General features: G+C 41.8%; 1 protein-coding gene across 1 annotated transcript in view; it reads left to right on the top strand.

The window, feature by feature from the left end:
- Nucleotides 1-23,064, top strand: part of zfpm1 (zinc finger protein, FOG family member 1) — a 74,531-nt gene that overhangs the window by 10,115 nt on the left and 41,352 nt on the right. Inside the window, exon 2 of the mRNA XM_079567185.1 lies at nt 20,261-20,410. Coding sequence (XP_079423311.1) covers nt 20,261-20,410 — 150 coding nt within the window. The remainder of the gene's footprint in view (nt 1-20,260; nt 20,411-23,064) is intronic.

The following is a 23,064-nucleotide window of genomic DNA, read 5'->3' as shown; positions in this document are numbered from 1 at the left end:
TGTGAAGTCTCCACACTAATCCTGCCACTGCTTTGCCCGTCAATTCAAAGTTGGGAGTTCGAGCCCAGATTTTGCATATTCATGAAAACATAAATGTACACTGTGCTTTAAAATACTTGTAGTGCTATATGACTAGGGCTGAGTATCGTTATTTTTTTCCGATACCAGCACTTAAAGGATACTTGGTTTTCGATACCGATACCTTAACAATTCTATGTAATGCTAAATTATTTGTCATGAAAACCATAAAACAGATCAATAATGTTAATTTATTCTTTTTCCTTTTTATGCTTTTATGCTCACTACTGCCACCTCAGGTCATTTGTGTAGCTGCAGCTTCTATATTAAGCTCGTGCATGACGGCACTTCAGACCTGAAGTACCACCTTATTGAGTGACAGTGCAGGATTTTAGAGGCAGTTGTGGTGAATAGGTCTGAGCTCATTCTACACATTAGGACATGGCTGGAACATGTAGGGAGAGGAAAATACTTTAAATGTTTTACCTCGGTATAGTCCCTTTAAGGTGAAACGACTAAGAAACGTCCAAAAGGGCAGAGCAATGTTTTTTACATGTTTTTTTTGTTTGTTTTTTTCCAAAATGATTCCCTAAATTTTCCCAAATCTTTTCACTTTTTTCCCCAATTTAAATGTTTAAAAAAAAATGTATGTTTTTATTTTTAATTGTTTAAATTTTTTTTCAAAATGTACCCCTGATTTTCCCCAATTTACCCCCACATTTTCCCACTTTTTTCATTGTTTTTTTTGTGTTTCACTTTTTTTCTTTTTTGATTGAAATTCTATATTTCTTTTCGGTACCTGCTTTTGATACTTTTTTTTTCTAACCAGATTGATATCTTTTAACGGTACCCAGCACTATACATGACTACAGCAGCTTTCATGAAGTTTGGATAAAAACAAGGTTAGCGGGTCCATAGGTCAGGGGTGAGTGGGGTCAGACTCGGCTAATGTCTTATCATCACAGAGCACAGGCCTGAGATCTGTTGCTCCGTCCACTCCTTTGAGAGCCGCAGCAATGCAATAGCATTTAACCGTTTTTGTTCGATGCCATAATATCTGTGCGGCTTCTTAAACAGGTGCAGGGTGCATGTTGTGAAGCGCAGGTGGGTCATCTGATCCCACGGTGGTGCAGGGGGCGCAGCAGCCGACCTCCGTTAAACAGAGGGTCAAGTGTCAAACATAAGCACCAGTCTCTGTCTCAGGTCACACTTTCACCCACCTCACCTTAGCCCACCTGACCCAACATAATACAACAGGCCTCTCTGAATCATCGACACAGTGCATTCTGGGAAATACTCAGCGAGGCTCCCATTTTGGTCTTGATTTCAGCATCAACATTTTATCGTGTGGCCCCATGAATAATCCACACAGGGCCATTTCTTCTCTGTCTTTTTGTTCCTGGCATTTTGGTGCTGTTAGATAAGGGCTAAAACAACACAGGCTCCCAGTGAAAAAGACTGATAGATAAGACTGATACCAACTCCTACACACACACTCCTGTCTTATCGGGCCTTTTTATCAGAGCCCAGCTTTTTCTGCTGTTTTCTCTCCTTTTTCTGAGCTGTCCACTCCCTGCTCTCTGTGGACGCACAACAAAGAGGAACACCTCCGGCTCGGCTCAGATCAGCCCCACATTCTCACCGCAGCCATCACACATTCTGACGTCTACACCGCGACTCAAAATGAACTGTTTTACACAATAACAAACGGACAATATACTCAAAGTACTGCTCCCTAGTAGTATTCCGAATGAAGACTTCACAATAACAGTTGTTGAAACTTGCAAGTGAAAGAGGGATATGATATTCTTATCTAATCTCATAATAAACGGTCACATTTACTCCATTAGTTTCATACCCACCCTTGCTTCATGATTGAGTTACTTTGTATTCTTTGTAAGCTTGTTAGCGTAGAGTTATTTCCACTGCTGGAGTTGTCGTTTGGCTCTAGATTTTTGTTTTACATCACAGACAAACGCTCTAAAGTCATCTTTTGTACTTGCTTTAATGTTGAAGACGTCAGCACGGTGCCTCTTGTGGTGAAATGTCCTCAACATCAAAACGACCCAGTACAGATGATGGCTCAAGAACCATTCAGATGAGTTGTAACATTCATTGAAAACATTGTTGTAATTTAGAATCAAAAGATATTGTGATAAGGTATGAATTCAAACACATTGAATCTTTTGAATCTTTTGACCGCCCATTGTTATAATCAGTTGTGTTGTTCTGGATGAATCATGTGACAATAAATGATATTGCTGTCAACGTGCCCAGTGGATTATTGTCTGTTTGAATGGTAGATAATCTCAGACTTCTGCCATGATCTATTCTTTTCCAAACTTCCATGCTAGATGTACTAAGCTATAGTTCGTCCTGTCCATACCCAAACCCCCCCCCCGACCTCTCTCCTCTCTGTCTCTCTGTGTATTAGTATGAGCAGCAGCAGTGTCCCCCGGAGTAAAACAATCGGCTGTAATCTATCAGCGTCTTATCGCTCCTATCTGAGAGCTGAGAAAGCCGGGGCCGGGGCTGTGGCGCCGCACTCCGTCGCTGATAAGTTTCAGAGTTCAGCCATGATGAATGTTAAGAAACTACACCCTCGTTAGCCCCCAGCCACCGAATCGGGACCGATGTGAGGAGGGGGACTGAGATGTTGCCATATGCCAGGGGTCCAGAGATGTGGGACTCCCGATCATAAACCATGAGAGGTTTGAGCAGATTTTTGCTGAGGGCTTTTCTGACCCTTTGGGGCTGGAGTTAAAATCCATATTGGATATAGATGTTGGAATGTGGTGTTTCTAGTCCAGTGTTTCGCAAACTTTTCAGACCAAGTTCCACATAAGAAAACAAATGCGTCTTTCTGTGCCACCAGATCTGAAACTATAAAAGGACAGGTCAAAACCTGGACACAATCTAGTGTAATCTAGTAAAACTTGTCAAAAAGAGTGTGACTAGAGGCGCTTACTCCCAATCTGAGAACCACGTCCCAATCCATTTCCAACCACATCTTTTGTTCTATCCTGCAAATTACAATTCTATATCCCTCTCTTCACGACACCACCTATACTGATCATTGCCAACAGTTTTCAGCTTGCTATTTGTGGGACATCTTCATACCATACTTTTTTTCTGACTGTGTTGAGTTGGTATCAAAGTTCTCATCGCCAACTTTGCAGCCACTCTGGCCCCATGAACACATCGACAGCTCGTATCTCTGCCATCGGTCCATCAGGCCTCAAAGTCCCCCGATTACGATAAAGCAGATAAGACGGCCATTTTACAAAGCGCACGCCTGATAGTGCATTAGTTCTTAGTCACCTAATGATGGGTTGTCCTTAGATTTCTCATAAATGCACTCGCTATTTTTCAAAGGCATGGACTCTGTAGTTTACAAAGCGAAAAACAAGTTAAGTAGTGAACTGATTTGAAAATGTACTTTTTGCCCCTATTGGCTACGTATCCATGAAAAGAGGACGTAATAGTAGGCGCAATAAGTGTCATGCTAAAGAAATGCTCAAACAATCTGTAGAAATCTGTGGGAAACACAAAATCAATTTCCGAGTCACCACACTTGCCTGTTCTTCTCTCTCCGTCCGTCAATAGAGACGCACAACAGAAAGGCCTCAGTTTTAAGCGCTCAAAAGCGGAATCCAAATGTGCAGAAAGAGAGAATGAGCAGCACCATTGTGATTGTGACAAAGTTCATGAGCGTATAATGGCAGTTAATGCGTGGCGGGGCGCGAGGGGCTTTGTTCGCCCTAGTGCCGAGCTCTTAATAGAATCAGATAGATACTCGACCAGCTCCTCGGGCCTGCTGGGGGGGGGGGTGTGCGCCCATTTAAGGGGTGCTCCACACGCGCTCCCAACCCATCTATGTCATTCTATGAAGGAATAATTTGTCAATAATTGGCCGTGTCATTGTGGCTTTGATAAAGTTGCAGCTCTTTGGGGCGCCGGGCCGGAGAATATCTTGACATAAAAAGGAGGAAAAAATGAAAACGCGGGAGAGAAGGCAGCATGTGGCAGCAGATCTGAGCGCGCGATAGGGTCATTAAGCGCTTTAGAAGTATTTTAGCTGAATTCACACAAAGCAGAAATAGATAAATAAATAATGAAAGAGGCAAAAGTGGAACTGTCAGAGATACAGACTTTAAGAAATCATTTGGGAGGGGAAAGATAAAAGATTATCCTCTTTTCTGCCGACTTCTTGCCTCCTCAGCCGTCAGCCAGGCCCGATTCGCTTACTCTAGCAGCACCAGTGCAAACATACAGCACATGTGCCTCTAAAAAGCTGCTCTGGTTTAAACCTAAATCTGATCCGGACCCATCATTCACTCTATGGCTGCTGACTTTATCTCCTCTATAAGGAGCAGGAATTTCCAGCAGATTCCAGAATGCATTATCTGAAATATCAGTGGTGGGCTGACACTGGTCTGATTGGATAACCCTTCTCTGCACTCTCTTCTCTCACTGACTCTCCACATTATGGACCAGTTTATATCGCCATTTCCATGAAAATGTAAAGAACCAGTAACAAAGGAAAACAACATACGCACAGATAGATTACAGTAAAATATCTGACGTGTTACAGTGGGAGGAAAATGTAAGGAAACGTGGTCTGATCTTCATCAAAATATTATAACAATTACATCATTTTTTTTATAATGGCCATAACATGTAAATATTCACAGGACAAGGGGTAAAAAGTAAGTGAACCCAGGAAACTCGCTGAACTGCAACAGTTTTGTAACGCTGTTGTGAATGTCTCTGGTTTTTCTGCGAAAATAATATCTCCCACTGTAAATATTGCTCAGTGTCGGTCCTTATACATGCCATCTTCTCCCACTGTTTTATAAGCCTGAGGTAACGCAAACGTATCCCCTTTAAGCTTTTGATTTGGCTTGATTGAAATGTCCTCAGCATTGTAACATACTGTCACCACACCATGTTTCCTCTCCCTCTTACAGATGGAAATAAGCTTAAAAAAAAAGCTTCAGTCTGGGCTACAAACATCTTTGCTCTCGAGCTTAATGTAATCATAGATAGTCCTGACAGATAAATAAATGAAATGAAAAACTTTGGGAAGGTGTGCCCCCTTCTGTCCAGATGTGTTTATCGCTCCCCACATCTGACAGACAGGAGCCCACGCTGACCTTTGAGTCAACTGCTTCCACTTTGCATAGTCGCTTACTGTTTCCCTGCCAATGCAAATGCAGCAGATAGGGCACACTGCTCAGGAGTGAAGGCCCACAGCCCCACACCGTCCTGGGGCTGGATGAACTATAAAGTCAATTCCTGAGATCTTCTTATAGTTACATGTGGAGGTTTTGTTTAGAGTCACAACGGGAAGCTGAATGCTGTCAAGTGCTTTGATCAACCTACCTCTGACCTGAGTATTGTATATTAAGTTTAAGAAAATGATTGATTAAGGTCAGGATGTTGGTTGAAAACGAGTCTCGAAGCTACAACCGTGGCCTAGACTCTAGAGCAGTGGTTCCGACCCTGGGGTAACTCTATTGCTGTACCTTGAACCCAGCGCATACAGCGAGTTTGTCTCCGTAACCATCTCCTCCTGAGCGTGTGAATTTCAGGGGAAGTTCAGTCCATCAATGCAATCAGCAGTTCACTTTATATGGAGGTGAGTCCACTTCCAAACCACAGCTTTAACGTAACCTTGAGACCTGCCATTCATTATTCATCCAGTGATAGCAGCAGGCGGCGCAGCACTTAGCACTTATAGACCGTGTGGCCCCTTATAGTGTGACTGGGTCCCCCTCATGCTCTCATCATGGCTCCGCTTTTATTTTGCTTCTTCTTAAATTTCCATTATTCACCACAAAGGGACATTTGACGCTGACCCCTCCCCCCCCTCCGCCGGGCCGTGTAGAAGAGCACTATTATTAATCAGGGCCCTTATCGCCGCCTCACATCTCATCCACTATTTGCTGTTTAATCACTAAAATAATACAGGGGGGGGGGGGGGGGGTTCATGGGGGGCGGGGGTGTGGGGTTTCCATGGCGACCAAATGGAAAAGGTCAGGCGTGGTTTATCTTATCAGTGATAGGGAACGGTTACTAATTACAGATAGGTACTAGCAGCTCTCAGTCCAACGGGCCCTGCCTTTAAACATTATCAGCAATCCACACCGGCCTGATATTAAAATAATCTCGGGAGTCATCCGTGCACACTCAGACGTGCACAAACATCAGGCTGAGAGCTAAGAGGCTGGAGCCTATACTGGCTACAGCAGCAGCTAATAGGGTCTGGGTCAGGACAGGGTTTAAAGCGGGGCTGCTCAAAGTGGGTCCCGGTTGCCAAATGCGCCCCTCAAACCAATTTTTGTTGACTGTCATGCTTCTTCCTAAATAGGCACAGAAAAGATGGTACTTTTGCTAAGGCTGGGACGATACACTTTTGTCCAGAGTAGGGTTGGGCCATATCGTATCGCATATCGTTATCGCGATACAATTTTTTAATATTGTTGTCATTTTTTTATATGGTTGTGGACATGGGGGCAGGTGCTTCAAAAGCAAAATGAAATGAAGGATGTAAACTGCTTGAGAAGATCATATTTGTGAGAAAATTAGCATGCGGTGACAAAGAAAAATAGGTATAAAATATCACTGAATTAATCTTCCCAATAGGTGTAAGGATGGGATTTTGAAGTAATTTATCCATTGTCAATTATATCGTGAAATATATCGTTATCGTGATATAGATTTTTGGCCATGTCGCCCTGCCCTAGTCATGATCCGATACGTATCACGATACTCAGGAGTATCACAGACCTGTCGCATCGCATCCATCAGTCTACCCCAGGGCAGCTGTGGTTACAACAGTCGCTTACCACCACTCAGTGTGGCGTGAATGACTAATGACAACAGTGTAGCACTTTTGAGAAACTTAGTAATATAGGCTTGTAAAGCGCAATACAAGTGTAAGACATTATTATTACATGTTTACCTTTAAAATGTGTAAAAAGAAAGCAGCCATGTGTCCAAAGTTTATAAACCAAATGTTATGATTGAAAAGTGCACACACACAACTCAAAATGTAACAGTTACTGGAAAAGAAAGGAGTGCATGATCAAAAGGACTCCAAACACAAGTATTGAAAGTATTGCAATACTTGATAAAGTTGATAAAATATTGCAGCATAAAGTATTGCGATGAGATACAATATTTTCTCCCAGCCCTAATAGTTTTTTGAAGCTTTGACCCTGATTAACTAATGTTACTGGCCCTTCACACCTGCCACACCTTGTCTCTTTTTTCTTTCTATGAACCTTCTGGTGTCTACAGCAAAGCCTGATTGATTAGTAAGCTACAAACTTTTCCCCTATAAATTACCAAGTCGGATTTTCTCACCAGTCCCATCATCTGGACCTACTCTTTGACCTTTTGTATCAGATCTGACCACTGCCTGTGCTGTTTGTTTGGGACAGTGTTGCCGACTCTAATGCTGGAGCCAAAGTTGGATAGATTCTTCAAACGCGCAGGTGACAGCTGTGGCCCCTCTCCTCTTATGTGTACGTGCCTTTACAGTGTCAGTATTTTCACTCGGTTTGACTGTGATCTTGTCTCAGCACCCTTCCATTTATCATCTCTGACATTTGGCTGTACTCGCGCTGTATCTGACCATCATCTGAGGAAAGCACATTTTTCCCATCACAAATCCCGTTGTGACTTTTGGAGTGGGGGGAGGGGCCTGGGTGCTTTCTCTTTGGCGAGGCGGAGAGATGAGATGTGGTCTTGGCTTCGCTGGCCCGCGCGCATGTATGTGTGTGTGTGTGTGTGTGTAGTAATTATGATCTGCCCCTCTCGCTCTCACACACACATTGGTACATGATGTTATCAGTCTGGTGGGGGGGCTCCACTGATGCCCCGCTCTTGAACACGGCCCCTTTCTGTGGCGGTGGCAGCCATGGAGCGGGCTTATATCTCCTTTACATCCGCTCTGTTCGCTCCGAGGCCTATCGCCGCGCCACACTGCTGCCACCACTATTTTTATTTGGACTTTAAGCTTTGTGACAGAGGCGCAGATAACACATGCAAAGCCCCAAGTTGCGAGCGTGCCCCCCCACTTTCTGTGCGAAGCGGAGCGGCCCACCCCCCGTTGTTTCTTGTTTTTTTTTTTCTTTTGCTCGACTTGTCTCTGTCTTTATCTCTATCAGTGTGTGCCCTTTATCTCCCCCAGCACCCCCCTCCACTGTCCGCCTTGCTCTCTCTCTTTCACTCTCTTCCTCTGTCTCTCGCTCTCTCTCTGCTCTCGTGGTATTTGTGTCTGTCCCTGGTACAGTCGGCACCACCTGCTGGCCGCACACTACTTTAACATGCAACACATGTTTTTGGTAACATGACAGTGTAGAACTGGAAACATGAATGCTGCAACTAATGGAACTGTTTCTAAGCTTAACTGGTTTATACTGTGTAGTTAATATCAGTATTGCCACTGAATTCAGATGGTAAAAAATGAAAACATTCATCCAGACTGGAGCATTTTTGACAGTGTTTCCACTCCCATTCTGGCTTTGTCAGTTCCACTGGTAAGAAATCTGGATATCGCCTTCTGACTCAACCTTATGAATTACTCCCTTTTCTTTTCTTTTCTTTTTTTACCCGTTTCACTCAATGTAGTTTGCTAAAGTGAATGAATTGAAGTGACATTAAATTGGTTTTAAAGCAGAACTAAGTCACTCAAGCCTCTGGAGGCAATAAGCGGCACTGCAGGCTACGTTTTTTTTTTACTAAATACTACGCTGACAGAAAAGACAAAGGGAGAGAAGAAGGGAGAGAAATGGAGTAGAGCTGGGCGATTTTTTTAACAAAAAAAAGCCCCCTCCCCCCATTTAAAACAAAATAGCTGCGAACTGTAAATATATTTTGAATATATATATTTGGTGTACTTAATAAATGTGCATCCACATAAACAATATTGCAAAGGCAAGCCCTTTCTCTAACTGAAAAGTCACTGTGCAACAAAGATTGTTAAACATCCAAATTATTTATACTGTATTTCGATTGAACTAATAAAATAACAAAAAATCCGTAGGTGGGCTCTGTTCTTCTTAGTACATTTGTACAGTAGGACCTTCTTCCTCTGAGCAGAGGGCAGAGAGCTAAAAAAAAATAAAAAAAATATTTTTCACTCAAACTTGGCTGTTAATGCTGCAATTAGCTTTACCCGTTAGCCTGTTAGCTTCTTCTTTGTGATTCTATTTGTGTGTGTTGCGCCTTTGACCCGGAGACAGGGAAGTTGCAAGGGTGGTTTTCTGGCCTGAGACACCAGGGGGAGATCAATCATCCCATTAACACTTCAGAGGGACTACAGAAAGGATTTATTAAGGTGAACAAGTGACTTAGTTCTTCCTTTACTCTAAGTACATTTTTTGCTTTGATTTTGTCTTTAGCGTCTGCTAAACAAATCATACAAATAGAGTTTGTTCCATGTGATCATGCTTTAGAAATGAATGTGCCGTACTGTATGCGTGTCATTACATAATGAAGGGATGGTGTTTGCTTCGAAGGGCCATCGAGCTGTGTTTAGTCTCCTGATCAGACACTGCAAAACCGAGTGAGGATGAAGAGCAGGTGTGAGACAAAACAAAATCCTTGTACTGTCACACACAAGGAGAATAATGTTGTTTTATCCAGCCTGTTAGTTTGCTAAAGTGATGCGATAAGATGTCCTTTATATAGTGCTGAACAGAGAAAGAAACTAAGATGAATTGATAGCGATAACGAGGTTAAGGTTTCTGTAATTGTCACTGTAGGAATGCATTTGACCCATCCTTGAATGCGTCTGGGGCCTGGGCCAACCTGAGCAGTGGGCGACAGAGGTTCCCTTCTCCAGATCTTGAGCTCGATTCAGAGTGCCTTGGACTAACCAGCTGTGCAAAATTTGGGTTGATGTGAGAAACGGAAAGGAAACGTATTGTCGCTCCAGCAGCTTTTGTCCGATCGTCTGTTGCGTCTCAAATGAAAAGGTCAAAAGATCAGACCTGGCCCAACCAGGCCAAACACGTGGGCCATGTCTCACCTTCCTAGATCCATGATCCTCCTCTTTCTGCTCTGGACCTTGTGAATGAGTGTAATCTCTACATTTCACACACGCTCTATCATACTTCCCCAAACTGTGAGAATCTTCCCACATTCCACTCAAGGCCGCCTCACTATCAGCGCCACAGACGGGGAGCGAGATAGGCCTGGAAACAGCGGTGATAGGAGGAGAGGGTGAACCCATGCTTGCACTTCACACATTTTGACCTTGTGAGAGTTTTTAAAGGAAAGACGGGCTCACTGTGACCTTCCCTTGACCCCCCCTGTGCCTTCATTCAACTCTTCACTCTTCACTTCGCGATAAACTATGTGATGACTCCCACTTTTGTTTTGTTTTTTGTATCAAGCTTGTATCCCGCTACGGCCTTGCTTTTTTTGGATGCAGGAGGGGGGTGCGTTGGGGCGGTGGATAGTTGGAGATAGGATAGGATTCAATAAGCTCTTGAATGGCCCTGCCTTCCCCCTCTGCGCGGATCTTAGGACGGTGGGAAAGTTCAAATCTGCTGCTATTTTCTATCTTTTATCAGCGGGTCTTATCGGGCTGCCTTTCTCGTCTGCATGCCTGACTTCAATGGTCCGAGGTCTGGGCTCAGCTGTATGCTAACGTCCCTCCTCCCCTCTCTATGTGAGCGTCTCTTCTGTTTGAAACTCTACCTGTGCTTGCCCCTGCCCTCAGCGATTATCACCAGCACGGGCGCACAAAGACGGTGCATGGGACTGTGGAGGGACAGCACTCCTTTTACATGATTTACGTTTTAGCAAAAGCATGTGAATTAAGCTTTATGGACATGCTTTAAAATATAAAAGATTTTAGAAGATGATATAATTGGTTCTGTGATCTCTTTGTTTCCAACAGACGATAAAGCTTTCTTATTTTGGGCATTGACTGTGGTCTCATGTGTGGAGTGAAAGACCTTGAACAGGAGGAAGCAGTGTTTCTGTCTGAGAAAATGTTTGATGAGCTGCCAAGACTGTAACACAAACAATACTTTATTTAGTAAAAGGCTATTGATGCTTAAATTGAGATTGTAAGAAGTAGACATTAAATTTCATGTAAGTTTGTAAGTAATTATTGTACGGATGCAACAGTTTTGCACTGGGGTTGTATTTTGACACAATACAGATAGTTGAGTTATATTTACTTGTTAAACAACAAAAACACGTTTTATTTGAAAGAATAATTAGAACTTATGTTTCTCGTTCAAAACAAAATGGTGGCGTTCATATCGTGTGAGTCTGAGCTCTGTCACAGGAGAAGCATCTGATCTCTGAGGTGCGTAGAGTCGCCAAAATATAGTATATAATATAGTATATAAGTAAAAAAGTACTGGGACAAAATGTTATGTGAGTAACTGTAGACTGATTTATTTTCAATGACGCCATGTGTGAAACAAAACTTAAAATAATGTGGAATTTGTGAAATGTCCAAAGAAAATTCCACGAAAATACAGAAAGACAAAATAATTCTGAAGAACTATATCTCTTTTATTGATCAAAATGAAGCATTTGCTGCTTAAATATTTACCCACAGTGGAAAAAATTACAATTATTTTTACTCAAGTAAGAGTCCAGATACTTCAGTATAATTTTACTCAAGTAGAAGTAAAAAGTACCATATGATTACACTACTACTCGAAGCACACGCCTCTGCTGACGGGAGTTGTGCTCTGGGCTGCTCTGCTGCTGCATCTCTATTGTGGCAAATGAAGTGTTAAAGAGGCTTTGGTTTGCTTCACCTGACAAATCACAGCTCGACAAAGCTCATCTTAGAAACCTTTTATTTCAAATAAGGACCTGAGCCGAGGTGTGCTGCTGCTTTGGCAACTCCTTTCATCATCAAGTACAGCCCAATCACAGACTCAATTCATTACCAACTACAAGGAACAATGCACTCCTGACGTTGGCCTCTTTTTCCTCAACTGTTCTCCTCTTGTTCTACACTTATACCCCCACTGGTCACCTATCACTATCTACTGCCCTCTAGTGGGCCCCTATTGTGCCCCTCTGGACTGACCACTAATATCTCTATCTCCCGTGTGCTTATGCCCCTCTCCGCCTCTTCTGTCTCCCCAGGACCCTTATCACCACCGCTGCTCTGCTCATTAAGGAGTTAATTTTCTCCTTCCTATCTCTGATTAGTATAGCCAACCTAAAGCACTGGCAATTCTTTAAATTTGTTCGTTGTTATCAAAAAAGCCGAGAATAGGGGGATATTTAATCGTTTAAGTAGTCTTCCTGGGGAACTAGATTTCACCCTCCCTCTCTCCATCCCTCCCTCTCTCTCTCTCTCGTCTTCCGAGCAATGTAAGGAAATGCGTGTGAGAGGCGGCCCGGCTCAGTAATTCAGTTTTTAAAAAGGGATGGCGCAGGGGGTGGGGAGGGGGGGGGGGGGAAGCGGCGGTAGGAGAAGAAGAGAGAGAGAGAGGGAGAGAGAGAAAAAAAAAACGACTTGATGAAATTCCGCTATCAGCTCCGAACCAATATGCAAAATATCTCTGTGGAAATCAAATAGCTATTATGTTTTCATTTCCACGTCGGCGTATTTGCTTAATGAAGAGGAGACAGATCAGACCGGCACAGAGAGTCTGCAGGAGGCGATAACCGCCAACGGCTCGCAGCTATCCACACACTGACGCTCCCAGTCACTCCACAGCCCCGCACTCGCTCCACAAAAAAAAGGAAAAAAGAAAAGAAAAACAGGCTCTGACAGGGAGAGAGAGAGAGACAGAGAGAGGGGAGTGGACGGAGGAGGAGAAGAAGAAGAAGAAGAAGAAGAGAGTGCCACGGTGCAAGGCAGGTATGCAAGCAGTGTTGGTTTTTGTACACTGAAAGAAGTCAGGGGTCAATAAAAGCTGTGCAGATTCCTGTTCGGAAGTGCTGGCCCCCATACCGACACCAAAACGGATTGATCTCATCTTAAACGTTTAGAATAAGTTCATGCAAGCGATTATTTCAATAAGAAACATCGCCAGTCGCGTCACGTCGATGGGAGTCGAGGGCATCGGTGGGTCTTTTGGATTCTGCCCTCTTATTGTGATTTGCAAATGAAATAAACCTCAGCTCAAACTAAATAAAAAATGCTTTGTTGTGTCATTTAACACACAAAAGTCTTCCATTGTCTTTCCCCCCAGGTTTAAACCAAAGAATTGACTAAAGACCTGGCGATCAAAAGCGCTAGTAAAAGCTCATATTATTTTTTCTGTGAGATTTTCATTGTTGTGTCTCGGGCTGGGTGAAGTTACATGATGCCAGTGTGGTATCCAGGGTGAAAAAAAGTTTCGGTTTTATCGGTATCGAAAGCAGGTACCAGAGAAAAATAGTTAGATCCACGTTTTGATACTGTTGGTTGAGGGACAGCATTAAAGAAAGTATTTTTTCTCAATTTATCCAATTTTTTTTGTCCAATGTTTGCCCCATTTCCCCCTTTTTTTGTATCGCAATTTTTCATTACTAATATTTCCTCACATTTTTCAAATTTTGTATCACCTAGTTTCCATTGTTATCATTTCTTGACCTAAGAGATGAACCCAATATTGTAAATCCACAGCTCTTCCACAAGTTCTGTTTTCTGCTTCTAGACGACAGATATTTTCGTATAGGTATATCGGAAACAGCATCACTCAGATATCGGTATCGAAAACCAAGTATCGTGAAAAGTACAGGTATCGGGGAAAAATAAGTGTAATGGTGCCCAGCCCTTGTTGTGTCTGTGTATATTTTCTTTTTAAATTCGTTCCACGTGTTGTTGTGTTTGCCTTCAGCCGCTCTGTTTACTCCAAGGCCTTTGATGTGGCGTCCCGCTGAGTTCACACATTTTCATCAGAAATCATTCCACAACCATCCTTTTTTTTTTTTTTTTTTTTGATACCTGGGTTATGTGGTTCAGATTTGACTCCATGTCCTTTTTCCTCTCAGCGTAACCTAAAGCAAAGAAACTGCCTTCACTAAGTAACTTGTATCATCTGCTTCACTACTTTCCCCAATGAGCACTTTAGATACAGTTCTCAAACTCTCATGCTTGTCTCGACACTAATAGGTGCTGCTTTATTTGTCTTAGTCTTTGTGAAACATGCTTTTTTTTTTACTTTGCTTCCGGGCTGCTCATTCTTACCAGCCACATAGTTGATATTCCTGGCACTGACTTTTCTATCAGATGTGATGGGAAGATGAGCAGGGAGTCGATACATTCCTGGGATTTTCAGATGGGCAGAATATTATATCTGTGGTGGACCTCAGTCTGTCACCCCGCAGTAATCAATGTGCTCACATCAGAGGTCCAGGCTGATTTCCAGATGAATCAAATGGTCACTGTGTGTGGGGGCAGTATTGGTTTTGTTTTTTTTCCATTTCAGTGCGTACGGGTCAGAGGCATTTGGCTGGACGACAACCAAAGCTTTGTGTCCTTGTGTTTTCAGATCTACTGTATTTAAAGTGCAACAATGAGTTACTGTGTGTACGTTGGTGGAGTGTAATGATGCTAGCAATCGAAGTCCATAACGCCTTAACACTTGGGATTGGGAAGCACAATTTTTCACCCTTTTTAGCCGTTTTCTGGCAAAAAAATACTTATTTATCACATACAAATAGTCAAGCCTAAATCGGGCCCATGGATGTTTTCTCACAACAGATTGTTCAGTAGAAGTGGAAAAAAACCATTAGCATTAGCATGATGCTAGGATGAAGCTTCCAGTTAGCATTCTCCGTTTTTTATGTATTTATGGGCCCCTTAACTGTTTTCAAACATGACCATATATGGGCGATTCCAGAGATGCCGTCTATATCTATAGATCGGTGTCACGAAACCTTCGACGAGCTGCATAACGTTGTGTTGTCGCCGCATTATTGTGTTTTTGCCTAACTTTTATAGGTTTCTTGTCATCTTTTTGTTTTTTTGCTTCCTTCTTTTTTAGTGGCTTTTTCATCACTTTTCAATCGTGTTTTTGTGCCCCTTTTGTTGTATTTTCATCCTCGTTTTCATCGCTATATTGACACTAGAAGATTTCAGATTTGGGTAAAGCCAAACTGGAGAACACATGCTCGCTTCAGGTGGGGGTTAAGAGGTTAAACTGTCCCTTCTCAAACTCACATTCTCACGCTTGTCTAGCCACTAATAGCTGCTACTTTATTTGTCAGCCACTAGGGCTGCCCTCAAACTGGGTGACTGAATCCTGGAGGTTCCAAATGAGGAATAGACCTTTCACATATAAAACACTTGTGCTTGTGGAATGTCCCTCTGAGATTCAGAAAGGCCCCTCCCAAATCACACCCTGGACCTTTATGTCACAGTGCCAACACATCAGAGCCTATTAACATCTTAGTTTTCCCCCGTTGCTTTTTGAGTGTAAAGTTGCCGCCTGAAGTGCCCGTGTGAAGCTGAGTGCCTCTCTCAGGTAGCTTCGGAGTGGCGGCGTGTGTTAGTTGCGTGCTTAATCAGCCTCGCGCGCCTCGGTCTGATGTGTGTTTGTTTCATCTGTGAGGAGCCGTGGAGCCGTGGTTTGATGTGGACCCGTGGTTAATGAAGCCGTATCTTTGCCGCCTTCATCACCGCCGCACACTTTGTTCCGTGGGCTCGAAGCTCAGACGGACGGCTCCTGCTTTCCCACCGCTAGTCCCACACAGCTCTGTCCCAAAGATCTCTGGCGGGAAAACCTATGTCACTTATAAAGATGACGGGGTTTTGCTTACAACACTAAAGGCTGTGTGCTTAAAATTAGGACTGGTACTGGGAGGAAAGTTATTGGTCCCAAGGAAAATGACTCGGATAAAAGATGAAAATTAATCTTTCAAAAACGTGGTGTCACCATTCATTTTGGTTCTAGATAATGAATAATGCAGTTTAGGAAAAGGGCTGAGCACCGTAATCTTTTTCAATGCCGGTACTTCAACAATACTTTTTGTTATATTTAGTTTGTCATAGAGAACCATAAAACAGATGAATAATGTGGCAAAGGTGGCCATACCACAGTTGCTCTGCCCAATCCCGTCAGACCATGGAAGCTAAGCAGGGAAGGGCCTGGTTGGTACCTGGATGGGAGACCATTTGGTTACACCAGGAAGCCTAGCGAATGTCGTGAGTAAGTGGTTGTGGTCGGAAGGGCTGATGGCGCAGACTGGTTGCCTCGCTTCCGTCAGTCTACCCCAGGGCAGCTGTGGCTACAATAGTAGCTTACCACCACAGAGCATTTGGTGATCGAATAATGCAATGTAAAGTGTCTTTGCTTGTCCAGAAAAGCGCTATATAAAACTTTTGCATTATTATTGTTATTATATATGTTAATTTATTTGTATTCATTTGTATTTTAACCCTTTTTCCAAATTTTTATACGTGGTTTTTTTCTTTGTCTTTTTTTTTTTAATGTTTTGCTTTTTTTCCTGATTGTCCCCCAATTATTCAACTTGTGTTTTAACTTTTCTTTTTTTTCTCTTTGTTTTGATGACCAACAGCATCAAAACTTAGGTACCTGCTTTCGATACCAGTAGTACCTAAACCTTTTTTTCCCTTAATACCAGAGTGGTAATTGTTTAACGTTACCCAGCCCTACTTAGGAAAGGGGGAAAAAAGTATCTTTCAGGTCCTGGTGCCATAAAAGATTGAAAAGTACCCAGACAATACATAGTTTTCCATAATACATTGGGGAATATTACGTAGAGTATTGTGTTTGTTTATGCTTGACTCACTCTTGTGTTGCAGTGGGAATATCCTTCACAAATAATGCATGATTTCTTGAATGCTGATTGTTAGTCACAGATTATTTACCCTTTCAACACGTGATATTTCAACGCACTTCTGTTTGAGACCGTAATTTAGCCAGATAAAGAAACAAATTAACTCAAACCGGCGTGTATAAATGGAATAGTTAAACACAAGCTTTAACACATTTTCCTGAACATCACACAAAACGACTTCTTTGGCCTTTCGTTCCCGATTAGGCCCGAACTGGTGCCGCTCTGGGCCCTGTTCACGGTCTGCTCCTCTTTTAACACATCGTCCCTGCATTTGGAGATACACATGACTTTCTATGATTGCACCACGGTTGACTTCATTTCTTTCTTTTTTTAACGGCGGATATCACTCTGTCACAATTAAAACAGGCCAAATGAAGTAAAAAAAAAAAAAAAACGCCTCTCACTTATCACTGTCGGCCTGCTATCCCTATACCCAGCCTGAACTACTTCTCCTTGGATAAAACTTTTGCCGTTCATTTGATGTCTGAAAGCAGTGATGCAGCGATTGATTCATTAAAACCACAGCCAGTAATGAAGAAAAAAAAACCCTCATAACTGCGACTTCCATTTTAACGAACCGGGGAATTTAATTGGAATTTCCGACTCTGAACCGGCTTTGTACGATTTTGATTAAAGCAAAATTAATTGTCTGAAAATGCCCTTATAGATACTGAAAATTAGATGGACCTCGTTCTAAAAATATTGTGTACCGGATCGATCTTTTTTTTTTTTCTCTCTCTCTCTTTTTTTTTTTTTTCCCGGGTCCAAATCTCGCTGTGTTAATTTTTATCTGAAATGAGAGCGCGCGGAGCATGCAGGCGTGGAAGTTGAAATTAGCCTAAAGATGTTTCATTTACAAAGACAGAAACACTTTGTCAGCCGCGATTGTTTCCAAGCATTATCTCCGCGCCTGCTTTTTAATTGCTTTGGAAGTGAAATTAACAGAATTAGAAAAATTGCCTCTCCCTTTCTCTACGCCCCGTCTTTATTCACGCCTATTGTTGTGTGCTTTGTATAGATTATAGAGGCCCTTTGTTCCAGCGGTGTAAATATATACGCCCCCAGTCACGGCTTTAGACCAGGAACAATCCCCGCACTGGTTACAACACAAGATCACAAATTAATTTACAACCTGTCTGGGGTCCGATGCTCGTTGTGTTCCCAAAAATATCTGTTTGTTTGTGTGGTCGCTCTCATGTTCTTCTCGTTCATGTCTCGCACAGCCTTTATGAAACACTGTCTTGAAATAAATGACAATGTGGACTGAGTTTTACATTTAAAGCATAAACGGCTAATGCATTTGTTGCTATTTGAGATTTTTCTTCAATTGTTTAGTCCTAGACACAGGATTGCACAGCACGAATGTTATAATAAATATGTTTCAAGTAGGGTTGGGCCGTATCGTATCGCATATCGTTATCGCAATATCATTTTTCGATATCGTTGTAATTTTTTATATCGTTCTGGACGTGATATATTTTGTGTTACGCTCAACGCTAAACACCGAATGTAGAACACGGGGACAGGCGCCGCAAAAGTAAAATGAAATGAAGGATGTAGATCATATTTGCGAGGAAATTAGTAGGGCTGGGACAAAATATCGGATCGGTTTTGCATCATACTTTTTGCAGCAAAACCAAGTAGATACTTTATCGGGTATTGCAAAAGTTCAGTACTTGTATTTGGAGGTATTTTTTATCATATACTCTTTTGTTTTCTGTCATCAGCACTTCGTTGCATTTTGCAATAATGCGCTTTTCAATCCTAAAGGGACTACACAGAATTTTAAAATGTTAAAATCATGTGTTGTTCCAGCCATGTCCTAATATGTAGAAAGAGCTCAGAACTATTCACCACATCTGCCTCTAAAATCCTGCACTGTCACTCAAAAAGTTGTTACTTCAGGTCCGAAGTGCCGTCATGCAAGAGCTTAATATACAAGCTGCAGTTACACGTATGACCTGAGGTGGCAGTAGTGAGTATAAATGACCAACTTGCATCCAGCCCCTTTAACACTTCAATAAGTGTCAAATGTCATTATGGTTTATACACTTTGGACACACGACTGTTCTCTTTTTGCACATTTTAAGGCTAACATATAATTTATCATCATTATTTACTGTATTGCAATTGGATCGGCCCCTGAGTACCGTGATATGTATCGGATCGTGACAAAAGTGGATCGTCCCAGCCCTAGAAATTAATAAATAAATAAAAAAAGGAGAAGAAATTTTAACTGAATGAATCTTCCCAATAGGCGTGAGGCTGGGATTTTCGAGTAATTTGTCCATTGTCAATTATATCATCAAATATATCGTTATCGTGATCATTTTATATCGTGATATAGATTATAGGCCATATCGCCCTGCCCTCGTTTCAGTCATTTATTTGCAATACTTTGTTTTACAGAAAAGAACAAAGGCTGCTGTAGTTGGTGTTTACTCCCCTCAGGGCGCCACAAAATGGTATTGAAATTAGCAAAGAGCAGATTCATCTTGTCTTGTTTTTCATTAAGATACTGGATATTATTATTTATGTAAACCTTTGTCACATTTACGTCCTCGGACTAATAATAAAATGATCAAATATTACAGCTAATTCATAACAAAATAAACAAATCGAGTTAATATGACTTCTTTGATTCTTCTTCTGATTCACTGATCTTAAACGTTGAATCAACATGAATCTTTTATCAAGTGGCCATTATTACATGATCAAAGCGATACTCCAAAATGCCATTTATTACTCGAGTACCTAAGACCACTAAATCACCATCTGCATCGCGGTTAATTCTGCGTTTAGCTCTGACTGGTCTAATCACCCGATCGAAGGCCTATTATTAATACAGCAATTTAAGAAAGTCGCATTAAATCCATATTAGCCGTCTCCATATTTTGGATGATATCTTCAAAGGGGCTAAAATAGATGAGAAGTAGTGTCTAATTACTGTGGTCAGCGGGGACTATAGCAGTGTAAGTGATAGGGATCAGGCTAGGAGGTGTCCCGGCTCTCTGCTATTAATCTGCTGGATTAGAGCGTTCACTGTGTCCAATCCATCTCGTATATGTTTTTATTCTCGAGAGGACACTTATAAAACAGGCACGCGACGTTCAGGCGATTTAAAAAAAAAAGTATTATCATAAGTAGCTTGTTAAACCCTTACGCTGTCCATTATTTTTTTTTAAATTGTTTAGACTTAAGGCTTTGGGAACATAATTAAACTGCTATTTGTTAAGTGTAATTTGCTCACAGTCATTATGTCCTCAGATCGCACACGAAAAGAGCGCAGTTTCAAAGCCTTAAAATCGTAGTTTTAGTTTGCATGTCTGAGGTCCACAATTCATCAAATACAATATGTCCCTTGTTGAAACCCATGGCTCTCTACAATGTTATGATAAAGTGTTTATTGTGTGTGTATTTTAGCGCTTTCAACTGGTTTGTGTCTTTTCTTCAGGGTCCATGGGCGATCTGGACAGTGGAGAGGACAACGCAGCGGACAGCGTCAGTCTGTCAGGAGAAGAGGGCGGGGCTTCCGATCCAGACGACTCCGCAGAGGACCGGGACAGCTCCAGCCCGCTGCCGCACACACCAGGCTACAGTGAAGGTGAGAGAAAAGTTGTGCAAAGTTGATTGATTGATTGAATGATTGATTGAATATTTTATTTCGAGCTACACAAAACAGACACAAAAGTGAGAAAAAAAAGAATAATAATAATTACAAAGCTCGAAAAGGAGTGGGAAGAAGACAAGCTTATTAACTCCCACCCCCTATTCACTTCAATAATAATAATGTGGTTGCAATAATAACATATGATTACATATTTACATCAAATGCAACAATGCATTACATTAAGTCAACAATCACAGTATGTTACACTTTATAACAAGTGTATACATTTATTTATTTATTTATTATTTCCTTATGCGTTATTTATTGTCATGTTAGTATTACTGTTATTCATAATCCTCATCATCATCATCATCATCATCATCATCATCAAGTTGTGCATTTCTTTTTAGATTTAACATAACAAATTCATCAGCCGACTGTATATCGGAGTGTGTGCTGGGGGTTTTCTGAGGTCGATGCCAATACCGATTTTTTGGGGGATTGTTATTATGCTGATATTTTTGACCAATATTTTTGGTTTTTTGATTTCCAAATGTCTCAATCCTGTAAAAACTTAAATACTTGCCACTCCAGCGGTGGCTGATTTTATTTTATTACTTCAGGTGAGTCAATCGTAGTTTCTGTCCCAGCTTTGATTAGCTGCCGTGAGCCGCTTCATTTTGCACGACAATCAAAAATACAATTGCAGAGGTTAAAACTAATTCAGCATTTGAATTCCCAGGTTCTGTGCTTCAAAATGACATACAGCAATGTTTCTCTGTTTCCCTAAGGCCGAGGGAATTGTAGCCGAGACTTTGCTCTTTTCAGTGCAAAAAACGATTAGTCTCTATCTTTCGGTCCCGAGATATCAACCTTTTTCTGTGCTAGATTGGCCAATAGCCGATATTGTAAAATCCCCAAATATCGCCCCCGATATATCGGTCGACCTCTAATAATAAAAAGGTTAAAAGCTCAAAAAGGTTTGTAAATAAAGGTCCTTCAAAACATCTAATCTAGAGGGTCACAAAGCTCTTGCCACTTCCAAACCTGGATAAATGCATCAGAAAGCGGATCCGAAGCATAGATCGAAGACATACATTTCTCCTCAAAAGGGGGGGTGTTTTAAAGTGAAAACCTATGTCTGGAAATAGCTTGATGGTTCATAACATTCACAGCTCAAATGTCCCTGCACAGGGGGGACAAAAATTGTTCTGTCAGTCGCTTAGACGGCTCATGTTCACACGTTTTAAGAGAACGGCCGCGAAGTGCTTCGTGTTTTAGTGGAAACCTGACACAAATGATCTGACCAGGGTGCACTCTGCAAGGTTACTGCACCTGCACCCTATACGAGTCACTGATCCACAAAGTCAAGTCAAGATCATCCAAAGTCATGTTTTGAATTAAATAAATAGCATTTTATATAAGAGGCACTTTGAGCTATATTTATATTAGTTTCTTATCTGTGTGAACATGACTATAGACTTTTCTACATGCTTAAAGCTTCCACCACTTATCCATTCTGGCTTTTTTCTCCATTAACTTTTTAATATTTTTCTTTGTCCTTTTTCAAGCGCAAAGCCGATCGTAGCTGATACTGCCCTGGAAGAATAATCTCTTGAAAGAATGGGTACTTTTGAGTGAAGAGCGCGCTATCTCTATTATCTCTATTAGCAACTGTTACAGCGACCGTTAACTGTCGTAGAAGAAAAAAAATCTTTGATCAACTGCTGTTAACCTGTTTTTTTTTTTTTTATCCCCTTCACACAAACGCCACAAGCACACATGCGGTACTAGCTTATCTGCTTTGTGTCAGAACCAATAAAAAGAAACAGTGTAGGTTGAATCTTGGCCTGCCCTTCACGCACCTCTTATCCAAAAGTCTCTCCCTTGTAGCGTGTGATGGCGACGGAGTTTTTCTTTCTCATATTCTTTTGACTTATTCAAGATTTCACCAGCTGTGTTTTTTAATCTCAAAAATTCCTGCTCTTGTGAAATTTTGGGGCTCGGGCGTGATAAGCGTCTGGCTGGTTGGCTCGGTTTGATAAAGCCATGGAAATTCTGTCAGGTGCTAATCGAGACGAGATTAGAGATTAGAGTGGGGTTGGTGTGTGCGCGAGGTGAGGGGTGCGGAGTGTGCAGAAGATTGTGCCCAAAGAGGAACTCGGGGCAGACATACGATGGCAAACTCCACATGAAATCATTGTGTGTTGGAAACATACATTGCCTTGTTAGTTTGTTTCATGTTCATTTAAAATACTAATCCCGGGGGCCTCTGCTCCTTTTGCAGTTTTTCATCTTAATAGTAGCACTTAGTTAATGAGCCTAATGTCAAAATGCAGCTCAAAATAAATATGCCAAATAAGCCCAAGGTTTGAGTAGTGTGTTGTGTTTATTTTAAAATGTTTTAGGGTTTAAATGATGTGCTAAACATAGCTGTTCCATTTGAAATGTGTTTCAGAGTATGCGAAAGGTGAGTTGGCTTGTGTGCGGAGGTTAATTCAGCTTTTCTCCTCACAGGGGTGTCTCGTTGCCCGGCGCTGCCATTATCAGTTGTCTGTAAATCAGCCATGTTTGACGAAGCTGCTCTTTCAACCTGGGATCAATACCAGGTCTTTATCAGGCCAGCACTGGCTAATAAAGCCAAGGCC

This window comes from Gobius niger (assembly GCF_951799975.1).
Source record: "Gobius niger genome assembly, chromosome: 12".
Lineage (NCBI taxonomy): Eukaryota > Metazoa > Chordata > Actinopteri > Gobiiformes > Gobiidae > Gobius > Gobius niger.
Note: the sequence above shows the minus strand (reverse complement) of the source record. Positions and strands in the feature narration are given on the sequence as shown.